The sequence below is a fragment of the Ambystoma mexicanum genome, chromosome 6p (genome assembly GCF_040938575.1).
Source record: "Ambystoma mexicanum isolate Mex_15411 chromosome 6p, UKY_AmexF1_1, whole genome shotgun sequence".
In the NCBI taxonomy this organism is placed as follows: domain Eukaryota; kingdom Metazoa; phylum Chordata; class Amphibia; order Caudata; family Ambystomatidae; genus Ambystoma; species Ambystoma mexicanum.
Window position 1 is genome coordinate 353,906,849 of NC_090935.1, and position 19,118 is coordinate 353,925,966.

Here is a 19,118-nt window from a genome sequence, read left to right on the forward strand (position 1 = left end):
CAAAAGGAATCGTAGAAATCCTATTCTTAAGACCATACTTTATAAAAATAAGTTATCTTCAAGACTAAGTGGTGGCAGTCTGCATAATTTGAGTGGTGTAATGGAGTAATGGAGGGGCAATATCCAAGACTCGTCTTGGATATTATGGATGTCGGGTTAAAATGAATGTCAAGGAAAGAGGATGCTTCAAAAAAAGTGAGGACGATCAATCCTTGCGCAGAGACGTTCATATGCTTGTAGCATGGCGCTGGGCATTCTGTTACACGGTGCCACCTGGCTGCCACCTTACTGACCACCTGCATAATATTATCTGGGTTTTTTCAATTCACAACCTTTGGTTTGATGTCCCGGGGTAGACCCATCAATGGGGCATGGAGGACGAGTTCACAGCCTGTAACTTCGAATGCTTCATCTATGAATTAAGCCAACGTTCATTTACAGATGGTTTACTAACACAGATTCACCAGGTGCTTATAGCACCTGGTCTCCTGGCACTTCCGTACATTTTAGTGATTGTCCGTCACTGCCTTGGTGCCACCAATTACCTTGGGAAATTGGCACCCAATCACACTTGCTTCTATTCTTACCTTTCTATGGTTGTGTTCTATCTAGTCTTTTGTTATGTCATTCTATGTATGTAACCCTGCTTTGTTCATGGATCTCCTTCATGCATTGTACTTAAAGGTAAATCTGATGACTTGCTTCTCCCCTGGCACCCTTTTGCCCTCTATCGGTCTCTGTATTCATTTTCACATTGCCAGAACCAACATTACAGAATTACAGCCTTTAGACTCAAGGGCGCACGTCTTCTGACCTGAACCTCTCATCTCTGAACTACTTATCTTTCCTTACTCTTCTTCCATTGGTCACATTATGGAACGAGGCCTTGCTCTCATTTACATTAACTTTGAAGGGATACTCAACAGCAACATAGCATGTTACAAAATGATTATAAAAAATATAATCTGAATATACAATATGATAATCAATTGTATTTGACATGGAACTGAAAATGTCCTGTGTTTGAACATTAATCAAATCAGACATATTTGTTTACGTTTCCTATTTTATTGTTTTTATTTTTAGACTATGACGGGAGAGTGGCTCGCCTCAGAAGATGTGAGTGTTGAAGGTCCTCCCGCCAACAACAATATACTGGGTTACGTGGTACGCAGGCTAATGGAAATTGTTAACCCGCCGGAACCTCTTCCCCCACCACCTGAGTTCCCTCCATTCCCTATCAAGGGGTGTATTTTGGGGAAAACGTTTGCTGGGAAAAGCACCTGTCTGAAATATTTGGAAAAAGGTATTGCTGTGTTTCCTACTTATTCTATAACCTAACAGCCTGGGATAATGTGTACCCTAATGCATTAATTAGAAAAATAAAACCAAACTATGGACAGGATTCAACTGTGCTAGAAATGTATTGACCAGACTGGATTTCAAGAGACAAATAAAATGCCATAAAAACGTTGAATGTGTGCACCTAAAACAAGGTAGATAACTGCTTAAAAGGTACGGTTGGGTAGGTATTTTACTTTAAATTGGTATTTTAGTTTAGAATTACACATTTAAATGTGAGTGTTGTCATGCCATTGAAGTTGTCATGCTTGTGTTTGCTTAACAGAGGGAATGCAATAGTGGAAATCACTGAAAATGGCCTTGGTTAGTGTTCGTTTTAGGAAAGTCCATATTGCCAAATAATCGTTTGCAAGTCCTTTACATACCAATAGTCGGCTCACCTTTCTGCCCCATGCATTGTTGTCCATTGTAGGCTGTTTGTATTGTGACATTGCTGCATCACATTTATGTATGGCGGGTATAATAGGAATAGCACTGGACTGAGTGAACTAATTTCTCCCAAACAAAAGCCATACTAGTTGGATTGGGATCAGTTAGCTCTAGCAAGGCCAAGCTTATATGTGGGGTTCTGCTAGGATAAGCTTTGTCCCTCTCTAACTCGGCTAATGAACCCCTGCCATTGCCATTTCTACAGACTTTAGGTTGTGTCCCCAATTGGAGTACAAGAAAAAAATGGCACTTTCTGTTTGACAGAGAAGAGTTGTCTTTCATCCACAGGTGAACTGGTTGGTCAAGGGAGTGAGTCAGCAATTGAACATGCTCATGAAGATGTACACACTATTTAATTCTGACTGTCGAATAGCACAGACTGCATTTTATTTTAAAGAAAATGCAAATTGAATGCCAAAGTTAGCACTCAATGTGCTGTTGGATCCCCTACATGCAAACGTCAAGGTGCAAAACTAAATAGTAAAACTAGGCAATCTTTCTGCTCTTTGCCAGTTCCTAATTTAAGGTGGATTCCACAGGAATCCATTTGTTTTACGCCTGCATTAAAATCTCATGTAGACGTAAAATGAAGTGGTGTCACAAAAATGGAAGAGGAAAGCACGGCAGATATGAAAATTCAGCTCCATGCCACTCCTCTTCCTGGTGTGCCCATACAAAATGGCTGAAGATTAAAATGACACCTAAAAACATTACTCATTACTTAATAAGAAAATTACAATTTTTTTTAATTGGTTCTTTATTAAAGTTTTAAAAGGCATGCAATAATCAAACAGTGTAACTTAGTAGTGAACCAACAACGAACTGCCGAAACGACGGTGTCAAAACACTTATATTATGCCAAAGATGCAAACATTCTTTATTCGTTAACAATTAGTCTACATCAAACTCCTCTTTTCCAACCTCCCTTATCCCAAACCCACTGCTTCCTCTTATCAGAGAACAACGCATTTTGACTACCCTGTTGCTGAACTAGACGCTTGTGAAGATGGTGAACGGTACTAGACAAACCCTATTGTTGTTTTCACTGGTAGACCAGTACCAGCGATTGTGACCGTACATTTCTATGACCATTCCCGATATCCTTATCAGAATTGTTGAAACACTTGTGTATAGGCGCGTTATAAATGCCATATCATATCAATAAGAAGTATCACCCTTCCCACTTATGATGCTAGCCTTCTCAATATCACAGTCATACTTTCCATCTCATAAATTTGATAAGCTTTGTTAAGCCATTCTCTCTGAGTTGGGAGATCTTACCTCTTCCAGTGAATCGTGATACATACCCTTGCCAACAATACATTTCTTACCATGTGAGACAATCTGGTATAATGACATATGGTTGTTTAAGCCCTACACTCCAAACAGAATCAACAACAGTGCTAGGGACCTTTCTATACTGTCATTCTCCTTCGCCTGACCTCTTTCCAAAATACTCGAACTAGGGGACACTCCCACCAAATATGCCAGTATGTACTCCTTTCCCCACACCCTCTCCAACATAAATGACGTACACCTGGATACATCTTAACTAGTCTGTGCTGTCAATTGCCATAGTTGGAGTAGTCGGTCGTTATACATTTCGCAATGCTGTGGCAACTGGGGGGGGGGTCTTGTCCTTGATCGACAGCCATTTATGCTGTCTTCTTGTTTCCGAATTGTGATCTCTCGTTGAGATACTCAAAGCAGTCCTTATTGCATTATTTTGCAGGATTTGTAGTTTATTGAGAATGTACTTACTTGCCCCTAAGTAGAGTCAGTTACAATAATCCAACTTTGACAAGATGAGGGCGCTGGTAAGGGTAAGGTAACTCTCCTTAGAAAGCAGACGCTTGCAAGCCCTTATCAATTTACCAGTATAGGTTGTGGCTGAGGCCGTGGCTTTAACTTGTTTATGTAAATTCAGATTGGAATCTAGATAAAAACCAAATGTTTTTACCTCTTTCCCCTTTAGTTATTGTTTCCATCGATATTGAAGGAAGCATAATCTGTGTTGAGTTTATTCATGTTGGCTGGGGAACCTAAGATCAGGAGCTCAGTTTTATCGTCATTCAGGCAGAGGCCATGAGTGGCCACCCATGCCTGAATGATTAGATCAATTTTGTTCACTAGTAGTCCATTAGTGTCCTTATACCCATTAAAGGGAGGAGGATCTGGGTGTCATCTGCATAGTTAGTGTAGGTGACACCCAGATGGTCCAGGTCATCGAATAGGGGCTTTGTGAAAATGTTGTACATGGTTTGTGAACAAGAGCCTTGGGGGACTCCACATGTAATGGGAATGGGGTCGGCTGCTGCTGATGGTGAGAAGACTCCCATTGTCCTGTTATTTAGAAAGGATTGGATCCATGTAATAGCGTTTTGAGAAATGTGAGCTGCTGAAACGAGGTGATTTTGTGGTACTCTATAGTCGACTAGTCCAACAGCAGATGATAGGTCCAACAGTAGTAGCAATGCATTATCTTTAAGTATGTCAATCTGGGCTTTTAAATCAATCAATGCCGTTTCAGTGCTGTGTTTAGGTCTAAATGCAGATTGTCGGGTCCTTACGAGATGGTTGGTCTCTAAGTATTGCAGGATCTCCAGGTATACTACCCTATCCAGTATCTTCAGTAAGAAGGGGACCGTAGTGATTGGCTTATAGTTAATTGTAGGGTCCAATTATTGTTTTTTGAGGAGGGGTAGAACCCAAGACTCCTTAAAGTTGCTGGGTACGATACCCAAGGTAAATGACGCATTAATTAGTTTGGATATGAATGGCGGCATCTTTAATGATTTGAGCCGGGCAGCTATCTCCTTGGCACCTTGACAGTTGAAGGGATGCAATAATGTTTAGGTTCTTCCAGGACGGAGACTTTGGAGAATTTAAAGCATTGGGCTGTGTAGAGGAGGTCCCAAATAAAGCCTGCACTCCAATCGCCCATTTTGAAGTGCCAGGAACGTTCCCACCAAAATATGTGACATATGATGAGCAAATAAACCAGTAGAGAGCAGCAGCAGGGCTCTGCCCAGTACCTATCAGACTGACGGCACCTATTAAAGTACTAATACCCAGAAAACCATGGGAAGTAAGGTATCCATTGAGAAAACCCTACACGAAGGCCCGGACGGACTCGCAGATAGAATATATGACGATCCAAGGATGACACAAAGAGACGAAATGCCATAAATAAGGATATTGTGAACCTAGAAGAAGAAAACGATGTTGAAATACAAAGAAGCTTAAGCTGTAAGCAGGATGAAGATGTTCGACCAGATAACGCCTGTACATATGTTTTGAAACTGCAAGAAATCTAAGAAAACAGTGCAGCTCGCTATGCTTATGTTAGGGAGAATTCTCTGTATAGGCTAATTTCCCAAACCTAGTGAGTCCCCCAGCAGCTTTGCTGGATTTTTGGGGTTAATATGTTTCTCCTGCTAAGAGTGAGACTCTTTTTTCCCCCACTCTTAGACATGATTTGAGATATCCTTTGACTTTGTAATGTGTTTTATTGACTATGGGGTCTTTTACTCCATAGGGTTTCATGTGTTTTTGGTAGGTGTTTTACACAGCACCCTCAGTGCAGTCACACAGGGGTGTCATAGTGACCCCCAAACATAGACTCCATACCCTGGGACTAACTACTGTCTCCCAGGACATGTAAAGTCACCATTGACTTTACTAGTCTTAAATTGTGAACAGAACCAGTACAAACCATCATATTGTGGAAGTACTGGAAGGGGTAATTAGATTGCCCCTGGGTCTGTTTTTCGAGGGGGCACTGCGCAGTCCCCCCCTCGTCGAGTTTCTGGCTGGTGGCAGTGGTTAACACACAAAATATTCCCCCCCGAATATTTCCTATGGGATTTTCCTATTCATTTTAAACGCACCACTTGTTTGCTGCAATGTTAAAGATACCGCTGGGTTATTTATTTAATATTTATTCCCCGGTTGGGTCTTTTTGCCAGGACTCGGTTTTAAAATGGCGTTTGTGTTCGCCTCTGTAACTCCAACCCAAGTCGAGCCCTTTGTTCCACTTTTGGCGGGCTTCTGCACAGAAGCCTCCAAAAGTGGTGCCACTCTGTCTGGGTCTACAGGATGTGTGGGGGGGGGTATAGGCACCCTGGACTGAGTTGCCTCGGTCGCACTCAACTCAAGTCGCACTCTTGTGTGATTGGCCCAGTGGTGCGGCTCACCACTTAGCATGTTTGAGTGACAGCTAGGACTGGTGAATGGGGGTTTTCTGCATAAAAGCACGGCTTTGGGGACTGGAACTTCAGAAGTCACCACAGGACCTAAAGAATCCGAAGAGGGAGAAGCTGAGCCGACCTGTAACGATGACACCACTGGTGGAGCCCTGCTGAACCGCCTCACCACTTCCCGACGACTGAGAAGATCTTCATCCTGGAGAGTCTTCTTCCTTTGTACTGGTGGGGTTAACCAGTTTGCCCTCTTGTCGCCTTCCTGGACCGTCTCGTGGTTGAATCGCCCGTGCCAAGCACCCCGGTGGCCGGATAGCCACGCTTCACCACTACCGCAAATAAAAGGGTAGTACCTTTTAACCGGGAAACTCCGCGGCTGGTTTCTTCCCTGGCAGTGCAACGACCTCCAGCTTTCCTCCACGTTGAGATCTTCTCTTCTCCTGGACGAAGCACCGACTTGCACCCACTGCCAGGAACCGCCCCCGCTGGAGCTTTCTCACCATTTCAGGCACTGTGTCCCGCCAGGTCTCCCTTGCAACAGACTGTTCAAGGTGTCCCGTAAATCCTTGACTCTCTATCCTGGGGTGACCTGGCACCTGTTAACTAACTTTTTCTGAACTGATCCAATTCTTTTTGAGCTATCTGCAAAGACTTTTAAAGTATAATTCAACTGCGTGATCTTGGACACATTCCGCCATGCTCTCTCCAAGAGTGGGCCTGCCCTATGAACTTTCTTGCTCTACAGTAGACTCTGCCTTCCTTGACTTGCTGTGGTTCTTCTAAAAGTGTTGGTATTGTGTGCTTTTCTAATTCTGCCTTTTCCCTCCCTTTTTAACTAACTTATTGGAGTGCCATCTTAGGTTAAGCACTCACCTCTATCTGCAAATAAGTGGTGTTGTAACTAAGACGTGTTCAATACGTAATCAGGGATGTATATATATTGATAGTGACTGTGTTTGAACTTGCTTGCTATATTAGTGCTAGTGTATTTTTTACAAGTGTGTTTTTAAATAAATAATTATATACTTTTATACCAAAGCTCTGGTCAGTGTTTGCTTGTGCTACTATATTTTGGTACCTAATGTGTATACTCTATATACTGTCTAACTCTTCTTGAGAGAAGTCTGACTGCTCAGCCACAGCTACCAAGTAAATGTGGGTGGTACAGACTGCTACCAATTGGGTTTACTGCCAACACCTGTAGTCCTAAGCCTTTTGCAGTGGTCCCTAAGGGAACTGCACAGGTTTCTGCCTAACAGCTTAGTAGAAGAATAGAGTGGCAAGCGCCATTATACATAATCTACCTCAAAACGAAGCACAATATTATAAGTAAGATTCCACTTTGCACTAAAAGCAGAATCAATTCAGGTTACTAGAGGCTAAACAAGAAAGATTCATATTCTAGCAAAAGGAGCAGAGACGGCTGAATCGAAACTCAGCAGATGCAGCTTGTGCCAGGAGAGCCAAGGTCAGACTAATAAAAGAAACTAACAGTAGCTACGCATAATTGAAACCTAAGAACAAAATATCCTGTCTTTGGAAGGTCAAGATAAGGAGGCGTACGCAGGTGACGAGCTGAATAAGAAATTAAATGCACTAACAGAGAAACTAGGCAAATTCACGGTGTGGATAGCACGTGACCAGCTGAGCGAGAAGGAGCACGGGTTCACACCTACGCTTGGCAGCCGCCCAGACAAGACAGACATGCAGTTTCGACCCAACCGCATAGAATTAATTGACACATGGCTAATAAAGTTATGATTGATTGTGACAAGGACTGGGTGAAGGCCGGGTAACTAAGGGGCACCCCCCACCTGGCCGACCATTCTGCGTGCTGCTAAGCGAAGTGGAAAAGTATGCATGGGGTTGGTGCCAAACAATCACAATGGACCAAATAATCTAGTGTCCTATAGTTAGCAGAACCAATGGGAAGTCCTACTTTTAGTGACGTCTACAGTAGTCATTTTTGAAGGAAGGGCTTATTCGCCCACCTGACAGTGTTTACCCAATCCCTTCACTCTGTTACCATATACAGATATAGTACCTATAGTAAAGTTACCTTTTCCTAACTAATATAATTGCATGTTAAGTTTTGAGTGTTACACGTCAATTATGACGAGTTTTGAGTATAAATGTTATTTTTGTATGAAGTTTGTTGGAGTTAAAGCGAGACGGACTATAGCATCACTGCTGATTTCCATGGCTCCCTGTTTTTTTGTACTTGTCATTAAACGGACTCCCTTTACCAAACCATTGAGTTGTCCTTATTGATTGGTGTTGGAGTAATAAATCTGCACCCCATCCATCTCAAGGTGCAGCTATCTCATCTTAAAGTGCTTCGGAGCAAACCTCGGCTCTATGGGCCGGCCGGGGGTCTCCACAGTACAGTTGGTTTGGTAGATGGCTTTGGGTGTGGTGTGGAGTATCTGAGTTTTGTAGGTTTCAGCGTTTGTCAGTGATTTTATTTTGTAGCGTGGCTATTTTGTTGGTAAGAGCATTTTGAATGTTTATACACCAGAGTTTGTCCTTTAGGCAAGGATATGTAGGGGTAATGGGCGTCTACATCTCTCTGAGGATAACGAAGAGCTCTCTGGGGCTGGAGCTAGCTTGGTTGAATCTAATGTTGTACTATTCATGTTTAGTGCGAAGTATTTCGCCTTTGTATTTTGCAGATAGAATCGTCCGATTAGTTTTATTCTCTACGGAAGGGAGGTGTTTCCATAGAGTTTCCATGCAGTTTTTATATAATGCCATGACTCCTGTGTGCCATTTAAATACCAATCCAACTTTTGGAGGACCACACTCAGAAAGGGCCACTTCACCCTGTCAAAGTGTGTAAAGACACCATGAGAGGATCACTATCGCTCCCGCCCCGACCTACCATAAGATGTAGTGTCTCATGTATATTGTCCGCTCCCTGTCTTCCTCTGATGAAGCCAGCCTGATTGGTGTGAATTAATTTGGGCAAGTACCTCCCTAGTCTCACGGCCAGTACACTTGTATAGTTCTTGGCGTCGACATTTAACAGGGAAATCGGACGGTAAGACCCACATTCCAATTTAACTTTCCCTTCTTTTGGAATAATCAATATTCTCGCTTGTGAGAAAGAATTTGGGGCACAACCCCCCTCTAGGATGCCATTAAATAGCTCAGACAAGAACTGCACCAATTCCCGACTGTGCGTTTTATAAAAGGTTGCAGTGAATCCATCCAGGCCCGCAGCACTGAACCAGCTTTCAACTTTCCTACTGCACTAAGCACCTCTTCAGACTCAATTGTGGCATCCATCTATTCAACTTCCTCTTGCGATAACATAACCATCGGAATGTCTTCCAGGTATAACTGAGATACCAATTCCCTGAACCCTCCCTCCTAGGTATATAATTGAGCATAATGCCGACCAAACTGTTAAGCTATATCCCCCGGTTGAATCAAAGTATTACCGGAATCGTCCCTGATTTTTATGAACTGCCCTCTCGGCCCTCTGACCCCCTAAGACGAGCTGCCAGGCATGTGTGGGCCTTATCTCCCTTTTCATAAAATCGCTGCTTTAAGTATCAGAGTTAGGTCAAGGCTTTACCATACCATAATTCTCAGAGCTTGTGTCTCAGATCAGACACTTCCCACAACTTGTCTTCCCAGGGATGCTGACCTCCTTTCCATTCCTCCTCCCTGGCCCTCATATTTTGTCCGAGTTCGCGTCCTCTCAGATTTCGGACCCATTTCTTTGCAGCTCCCTCTGATATTAAGAGACCACAGAAAGTTGCCTTTGCTGCCTCCCAAACTATGCGAGTCAAGACCTCTCTGAAACAAATCCTGTATTTTGGTCTTAACAGCTTCCCAAAGCGTGAGTCCCTGAATAGTGTCATTGCATATCCACCACCTATCCAGTACTAGCTTACAACCCAGCTTTACTTCGTTTGCACATGTCATATCTGACCAGGCTATTATCTGTATATCGGCACCTATAATTTTATGTTCGCCTCTATTAGGATATTGTCTAGTCGTGTGTATGTCTTGACAGTAGGAGATTAAAAAGTGCATGACCTCTGATCAGGGTGGACTGTCGTCCACGAATCGATCATGTAATATTTCTTTATAATCCTACTAAAATTGTCTTCAGACTTTTACTGGGTGAGATGTTTTTAGATTTAACTGGGTGAGATGTTTTTAGATTCAGAACTGCTGCTGTGAGGATATACTTAGCTTCTGACATATTGCTGCATGAAAGATACAGCTAGATTCAAAAATGCTGCTGTGTGGGAATAAACCTAGATGATAAACGTACTGCTGTGTGAGAGAGAAATATAGATTCTGGACATGCTGCCGTCTGGGCATACACCTAGATCTGAACATGCTGCTGTGTGAAAATATACCTTAATTCTAACATACTGCTACATGGAAAATGCAGCTAGATTCAAACTTTCTGCTGTGTAAAAATGTTCCTAGATTCTAAACGTACTGCTGTGTGAGAGATAAACCTAGATTCAAGGCATGCTGCCGCAAGACATGCTGCCATGTGTGGATACACTGAACATGCTGCTGTGTGTCAATATACCCAGATTTTAACATACAGCTTCATGAAAGATACACCTAGATTCAAGCATGCTGTTGTGTGAAAAAGTACCTAAATTGTAGACATACTGCTGTATGAGGGATACACGCTGCAGTTTGTGAATAGACCTAGATCTGATGCAATATATTCCTATTCCTAACAATCCAATCAAGTGCAACACATTTCCCACCCCCAGAATACTGTATTTGAGAAATGTGCCTAGAATCAAAGCATACACTTTCCCGAAATTGCATCTGGATTAAAAGTATGGATTGTCCCGAAAACACTGAGCCAAACAGACTCAAAGCATGCGTTGTCCTGAATTTGCACCTAGATTCAAGCATACATTGTCCTGAAATTGCACCTACTTACAAAGCATACACAGTCCCGAATCGACCCCTCGATTCAAATCAAACGTCCTGTAATTATACCTAGATTCAAAGTTTATATTGTTCTGAAAGCGCACCTACAGTCAGAGCATACATTATGCTGGGCCTCATCACTGCGCACCCTAGTGCGGCATGCCTCTGCATCACCGCACATCTAGCACATATGGGTAGCTTACGCATCTCTGCCAAACGCCAAGTTTGACCTGCCTGCACCATTACCCAGTTCGGCCAAATGCAAGATATGATCAACCCTCAATATAAAATAGACCTCGATTGGATTTATGTCTAGTGTTGAGGGTAGATCCATGTTCCTAGTGTATGCTGTTGAAAGTGCCTCTAGATTCAATCTTACATTGTGTTGGGGTACGACCCTATTCAAAGTATGTATGTTATAGGACGTTGCCCCTAGCATAAGGGCATGCATAGGGTAACCTGGCTCAGAGAATAGAATCTCGTTAGGTATGTTCGTGTCTGTGTCCACAGGCCCCAGTCTGTTTATCTAATGCGCCTCCTGTCTCAGGAAATCCCCAGCCTTAAAGAATCACAACCTCTGTATGAAGAATCTTGGCCCTGACCACATCTGAAACTCTTGCACATCGTGTACGGCTTTTGGCTCCTGCGCAATTCGTTTACGACTTAGTTGGTGGAGAGAAATGTGTGGTGCTTCCACAATGCGTTGCATGAAGGATTTCGTCAAAGACAGTTGTCAGAGGGCTTCACATTCAAAGGAGGTAAGAAGTATTTTTTTCACAGGCACCCTGCACATCAATTCCTTCCCTGGGACTGCTGCATGCAGGACGAGTCATCTGGATCCTCCATAACCCACCAGGGATGGCCGAGGCCATAAGACCTGACACCGTCTCTGGGGCTGACGGTTCTTTGGTGCCTAGTACCGGATTAAGATGCGAGTGGGCAGGAGTTACCAGCAACGTACTCGCTGAGAATACTCCAGTATCTCCTGGGCCTACGCTCGAGACTCATCGTCCTTGCTGCCAGGATCCTTCCTGAGAGTCTTTTGAGGCATGACTCTAGGGGATCCTCATTGTCCACATGATAATTAAAAGCCTTTGTATGACAAACTAAAGGGAGATGGCGCATAAGAAGCAGGCCAATACATCACAGGACTATTCACGCACAATTCCCAAGGTAACGCCTACAAGTAGTCTGGACCCCCATGTGAACGACCAAGGATCACTGGCCAGTTCTTCCCCTTGGGAGTTGGCTTTGAGGTCTACACCCAGAGGCTTTTATTGTATTGTGTCTCTGGTGCCTCTGCCGCCAACAGTACCACAAGGATCGTTTGTGCCTAATTTGGCTAGCCATCCAACGATTGCCATATTTGTTATCCAACCTCATCGTCTGCACCTTCATTAGCTGCACCTCCTTCATGGATGCCTACATCTTGCATAGCTCAGCATAGCAACCATACAGTGTTCCACCTATGTCATCATAGATTGCTCCTCCACCAGCACCGTCAACAGTAAGTGTACTCAGACAACAGCCACCCAGTCCAGTGACCAGCCCAGAAACCGGTTCTTTGACAGGTTTGAAACCTTGATGAGGTCCAAAACCATGACTTAGTATTGTAAGGGGATTATTAGTGAGATGATGCCGCAGTCGCCCGCATCTCCAGTCACCCTGTGACGGTGCAGATCCAGCATTCCACAGGGGGGCATAAGTACACGCTGTGAAATGTATTTCAGCAAGCACTTAGGCCCGGGTAGTGATGTGGTTGTCATGTGGTTTGGTGGTGTCACAGAGTCATTTGAATATACATATAGCTGTGCCACACATCAGGGAGCTAGTAGGGTGGAGGGCCATGCAGAAAGCACGTGTGCAGAGTGGTTGTTTTAGAGAGAACTTGGTCAGTAAACCTATATTAGTAGGCAAAAGGATAGGTAGGTTGGGCTTGGTTTTATTTTGTAGGTTGTATTAAATAGCATTGTTTGTTGCTTCAGGGAGCAAGAGTGCTGCCATATTGGAGTCTGTTAGTGTTGAAAATTGCAGAGTATCATGGTTTAGCTAAAGGCCGCACTATGCGTTTAATTTAATTTTCACTGTTGGGCAGAGGAGCTCATGGAGCGAAGGTCACAATGGAAAGAGATGCCAAAAGGGTCCACTACATTTTTGCAAGGTAGTATTTTCTCATGGTCATGCAGTTGGCTTTCAGACAGCACTTGCCTTCCCAGATGATAAACTAATGACTACACAGTGACCTGGAAGGACACAGTATGAGGCACAAGGGGGCTCACATCGTGGCAATGCCAACATATAACACTAGCAACAGCTCCCCCAATGACCACAGGGCATTTGCATCAAGAATAGGTAATGTGGTAAATCGAATTAATAGAGGGAATTCATTTCTAGCAAGAGGGCCGTGCACGCGTTTATTCATGTAGCTGTTCATCGTGAGAAGTTAACTAGAAGGTTGGGCCCAGAGTTGGAACATGTATCAACAAGAGGGGTACGGAGCAGGCATGTGCAGGGGGGGAGGATGAGGGGATCCAATCAGGAGAAGCGGATGCTGTTTCCCAAGCGCTGCAACATATTTTTGATCTGGCTAATTTCCACACATAATATCATGGGTTGGTTTCGGTGAGATCCTACTGCCCACGCTGTCTCCAAATTAGTGGTCCAATTAGCATCAAGCATTTTATCACCTTGTGCTATGAAGGATGCCAGACAATCAGCATGCCAAGTTGTGTGCTGCCCAGCAGAGTATGTTGTCATCAAAGGGCGGTATTTCTTAAGGTTGTGGAAAGTGAACCCTCCAATTGGATCGTTAAACGTATAGAGTTCTTTAGGGGGTTGATGACTAGTAGCCCATCAACATGTTAGAATTATACTCATTGTTGAATTGTAGAAAGTGTTAATATCCGGTTTTCAAGCCTGGAAGTGGCAATTTGAGAAAATGGTTTCCAGTTCAGTTCCACAGAGCTGTCTGTTTTTCTCCCAGCTGTTTTTGTTTAATAAAACTTGTATTTTTCCTTGCAACTCGTACACTCCATTTTTTACTACCTTTGGATTACCTGGGGGACTGCACCTTTACAACCCCATAGACTCCAGTCACGCCTATGCCTACGCCAATGCCAAGTACGCCTACACTGACCTCAACTACAGCAGAACCCAGCATCCCGACAGCCCACCGGCTTACAGTTGCCCACGCCGGCTCTGCCTGACTTTCTGCCGCACTGGCGTCAATACAAACACTACCTCTCCCATGGGTCCTGCCACCTGAGCAGCCATCTGCCCTGGCCAAGGATCTTGCTAACCCCAGGACAAGGATATCATTGCTCATTCAGCTAAATCCTTCCATGACAGAATGCTGGGCCTGGCTGAATTTTTGGGAGTTTTCAATCCTGAAGAGCTGCAACAAGAATCTGTTCTGTCCGTGTTCCTGGCCTTCAAACCTTTCCGTTAGATCCTGCGTGCATATTGTGACGTGTTGGAGTAAGGAGTCGGGCAAAGGGGTGGCATTTCCAATGTAATCTGTGTTTAAATAATAATGAAAAACGCCTATCTTGGCCTATCCCTAAAGGGTTTTCCCTACCTAACTAAAGAATAAGTAGGGTGTATGTCGCCAGGGTGGTTGTTAACTGAAAGTGTCCAACCTCTGTCCAAACTAACCTACTCTATACCTAGCACTACAAAAAAACTAACATAACTAGTTCCAGGGAAATTACTTCCTTCTCCTCGTTCAAATGGATCAGCCTTTTTGGCATATTTCTATTAGTCTTTGATAACAGTTCGACTTCAGTACTGGTAGAAAATACCAAGAAAATGACTCCCTTCTCCTGGTCCAACGTTCAGCAATTACAACCTTCTTCTGGTTAACTTGATCAATTTATTGGCTGTTGTTTGGTAACCTTTTGCCTTAGTTTATGATTCAACAATTAGATGGAAAACCAGGAGAATGACTCCCTTCTCCTAGTTGAGTTGGTTCAGCCACTGGCTATCTTTGGATAACTTCCTGCAACAGTTTTTTTATCAACCTTTGCAGTTCTTTCCAGGCTTCTCTCAAGGCTTGCGTCATACACTCCTTTGTTTTTCAATACCCGGTTATTACCTGCCTTTCTTTACCTTCTCCTTGCTGGCAAGAACAGGGGGAACTGTTCCCATAGTGTTTTTCGCTCCTTTTAATATTCAGACAAAAGAGACTGTTCTCGTGGTACTCTGTGGTCTTAGTATCCCTCTTAAAGCCAGAGTGTTGAGGGAGGCTACTCCTAATACGTTCTTCTCTTGTAGTCTCTTTGACACAACTGAGACGAGGAACACCGCTTATGATGTAGTCTTCACACTTGGTATTTTTATCGTAACTCTGGAAACGAGCGAGGATTACTCCTGAGGCTTTCTTTCCATTGAAGACTCTTAACACCACTACTGAGACAAGGGAGATTACTCCCGATGCCTTCATTACATTCAGTACTTCTGGCACAAAGATTGAGATGAGGGAGATGGTTCCCGCCAAACGCTCTCCTTGCTTCTCTTTCCGCTTCCATGCTTTGGCTCTACATGGTCTCAGGCCAGGCGATATCGGTGCAGTTAACGGCAGTCCACCTCATCGAGGTCATGTCAACCATTGGTCAGTTCCCAGCTTCCAGTCAGGCCTGCTCTACGTTGGCTGGTAACTGACTCCTTCAACCTGTTGTTGCCGTCATCCCAACTGGAGGTTTGCTTCCCCGACGTAGCTTCTTGCTTCCAGGTTCGAACTTCCCAGGCTTCCATGCTTCACAACGGCTTCGCTGTTCATTGAGTCCTTTTTCTATTGTTATGTGATACAGTCCTCCCCAGTGCAGTGCCATAGTCCTTTGTTTGTATCCGTTGTGTATTCTTCATGCCTCCTCTAGGCCACCTCTTTTAAGTTGTACTTGGCAAAGGAGTAGTTTGTATAACTCCATCAATCTTCATCTTCACAGTATTCTTTGAAGATGGTTTGAAATCAGACTGTAAGTTCATTTTAGACTTCCCTGTCTTGCTCTCATCAATTCTTACAAGAAGAAAAGGAGTATTACAGTAACATACAGTAGTGCTTTCAGATTGTTTCTCAGCAGACTTCGTGTTTCAAGGTTTTAGGTCTCTCTAGAGGGCTAGGGAGTTCCATCGCGGAATGGAAATCCTCATGCCCATGAGGGAAGTCCAAGTTTCCACCAGCCCTAGGGGTAATGTTGCATAGCGGGCTCACCTCCCTAGCCTCACAGTGAAGGGCTCCCCTTTGGGGAGAATTGACTTGATCCTGTGAATCGTCACAATATCCAGAAAGAGGTTTTGGCAGAAGCTTGCAAGATCCGGCAGAGACCTCACTGTGTGCAAGCCACCAACAGGAGCCTTAACCCTGGTTCTGGTTCTCCACCATGTTGCCCACCTTCAGTAATGACGTTGAGTTGGAAATCTGGGTGTACCCCGAGTCTTGGGCCAAGGGTGACCTAACGTGCAGACAGTCTTATGGGCTTTCAAGTGCGTGTCAACCAATCTACTTTCTCTCTGCACCACCTACCCTATCATGGCCGCAGTTTCCCAACCATCTGCTATCATCGGTACAACATCACTCTGACCATGGCAAGTGTAGGAATAAAATGCTCTGGTTTCGTTAAAGGCAGATGCAGTATCTGTAATAATGTGTTTTATCAACACAGGAGCGGTATGTTCCTGAAATATACAAACATTCAGTTAGGGCGGGGCGTGGCCTGGAGCTTATGGCGAGTAGAGGCTGAGTCGCCGTGCTCCGGCCGAGACGCCGCACCTGGATCCTTTCGCCTGTCCGAAATTACACCTGAGACAAAGAGAACCGGTTCTGAGTGAAGGGGAACCAGCCCCCGACACGATCCTGCAGTTTTTATCTGGGTTCGGGCCTCCAGACCCATAGAATCTCCCTCGCAAAGGTCCCCACCCTGCCTCCGGTGGGACCCAAGATGGCGGCCGCCTGTTGAAAACGGCGCTGAAAGAAACTTCGATTGCCTCTACAGCGGCGCCGGTCCACAAAATGGGGCCCGCTTCTGGGCGAGCCGCGACCAGAGAGGAGCCCGTCTCCCCACCCGGGCTTATTTTACCTCAACTGCGCTAGTCAGCGGACTGCCTCACAACGACGCAACGACAACTAAGCTCCGGTCATGCCGTGTGGGTGGAGCGGCCAGCCGGGGGGACAAGAAGGTGCTCCCACACGGGGAGACTGGGTCCGGGCCCCTGACTCCGTCCTCCGAAGTGGCTGGGGGGCAGCCCGCACGGGAGCGGAAAACCCAGAGCGACGCTGCGACGCCGGGAGGAGACACATGGACCCCGTGAGAGCAGGGGTGCCCGCCTGCCACGCATTCCCGGCGCTTGCCCGCCTCCTGAAGTGAGGAGAACAGCGGGAGGGGGCACAAAGCCATCGAACACTACCAGCAAATGGGATTATAGCGACGCGCCGCCGGCGTGATTACAAATGCTCCCCCAAGAACTTGAGCACTGATTTCACCAGGCCGGTGCGGTCTTTGCAGGGGAGCCCTCATCCATTATCCCCTAGCCGATTCCTGGAAACAACCTGCACAAAGCACAGTGGGTGCTGGGACCCATGTGAACAGTCCCCACACACTGGAGTGGCCTGGACTATCCTCCGGGTCAGCGCCGGGAGCTTTCGCCGCCACCCCTGGATTGGATCGAGCAGCGCCGCTGCACACCCCTCACCATGGCTGCCAGAAATAAGGGGAAAACAGGTACCATGGACACATACGTATCCACCAAAACGAAATCCCCTCCGCAACCACGTCCTTCCACCCCTGAACCTGCACAGGTAAAAGTGGCTGATTCCTCCGAAGATCAAGCCCAGGTGCTGGAAGCTATCGCATCCCTACGGACATTTGTAGACTCCAGAATCGGGGAGTTTAAATCCGAAATTCAACTCGTGCGCCAGGATGCCCGCAACTTAACCGAAAGAGTGACGACTGCCGAGACAACCATAAAAGAAACGTCAGACGACGCAACAGAATTGAAAGCTAAGGTGGTGGATCTGGAAAGAAAGGTGGCCGTACTTGAGGACAAAGCCGAACAGGCCGAGGGCCGGGCCAGACGTAGCAACGTCAGAATACTTGAGGTCCCGGAAGGAAGCGAAGGCTCGAACCAGACGGCCTACATAGAGTCCTTGATACAGCAAGAGGTTGGTGCTGAAAGGCTAACACAAGGATTCTCGGTCGAGAGGGCGCATAGATCCCTACAAAACAACCCCCACCGGACTCACATCCTCACCCTATAATCGCTAAAATACTCAATTTCCAGGACAGAGAAACCATCCTGCGGCACTCTAGAGAAGAGGGACCCATTGAACGTGGGAACTCCAAAATAGCCATCTACCCCAATTACACCCAGAAGGTCCAGCGAGAGAGTAACTAATTTGTGCCGATTAAAGCTCGGCTCAATCAACTGAATCTGAAATATATGCTGTTATACCCCTCCAGACTGAAGGTGATCTACAAGGCAGGGAGATATTTTTGGAATCCCCAGCAGCCGCCAACATGTGGTGGAAGACAACAACCTAGCGGAAGGCAATGACACCCAACCCACGGAAAGCTGAAGAATCACCTTTGTCGGCGCTTGAGACCTGGAAGGATCCATGACTCACAAAGCCAACGCAGGCATAAGGCAAATAAACACCGAGAAGGTAAACCACACAACAGTTAGGTACATAGATGCGGCCCTCGCTTGGCCCATGCCAGGCACAGAGTCCTACCCTCATGAACAGTTCAGGACAGGCCAGTTGCCTGACTGACCTCACTCATGCCTGACACCCGGATGGGTCCAGACGGTACGAGAGCGCCTGCGCACCAGAAGGAACATGTGATTGCTGGGTACACCAGTTCAAGTTCTGTTAACCGTTCTGTTAATTACATAGTCTTCAAAACACTAAGGAGGGAGTGGCACGGGACCAGAAGGCCTCGGGGACCTGAGATGAGAGAACGCCGGAACCCAGGCAAAGAACCTTACCGCCTGAGGCAGTGGCCGCCCCGTGAAATATGTGGTGACCAGAATGAACAGACCAAAGTACCAACGAAATGGCATTGCAACTCAGGGTGTTGACGTGGAATGTGAGGGGAATGGGCATATATCTGAGAAGGAATCAGATCCACTCTTACCTGCGCAGGAAAAAGGTCTCGTTAGCAATGCTTCAAGAGACCCATCTCACGGAAGAATCCACAGCTAAACTATCCGAGA

General features: G+C 45.5%; 1 protein-coding gene across 3 annotated transcripts in view; it reads left to right on the forward strand.

Annotated features, from left to right (window-relative positions):
* Nucleotides 1–19,118, forward strand: part of SPEF2 (sperm flagellar 2) — a 1,748,369-nt gene that overhangs the window by 497,467 nt on the left and 1,231,784 nt on the right. For all 3 annotated transcript variants that reach the window (XM_069627121.1, XM_069627123.1, XM_069627122.1), the window contains exon 11: nt 1,087–1,306. In XM_069627121.1, coding sequence (XP_069483222.1) covers nt 1,087–1,306 — 220 coding nt within the window. The remainder of the gene's footprint in view (nt 1–1,086; nt 1,307–19,118) is intronic.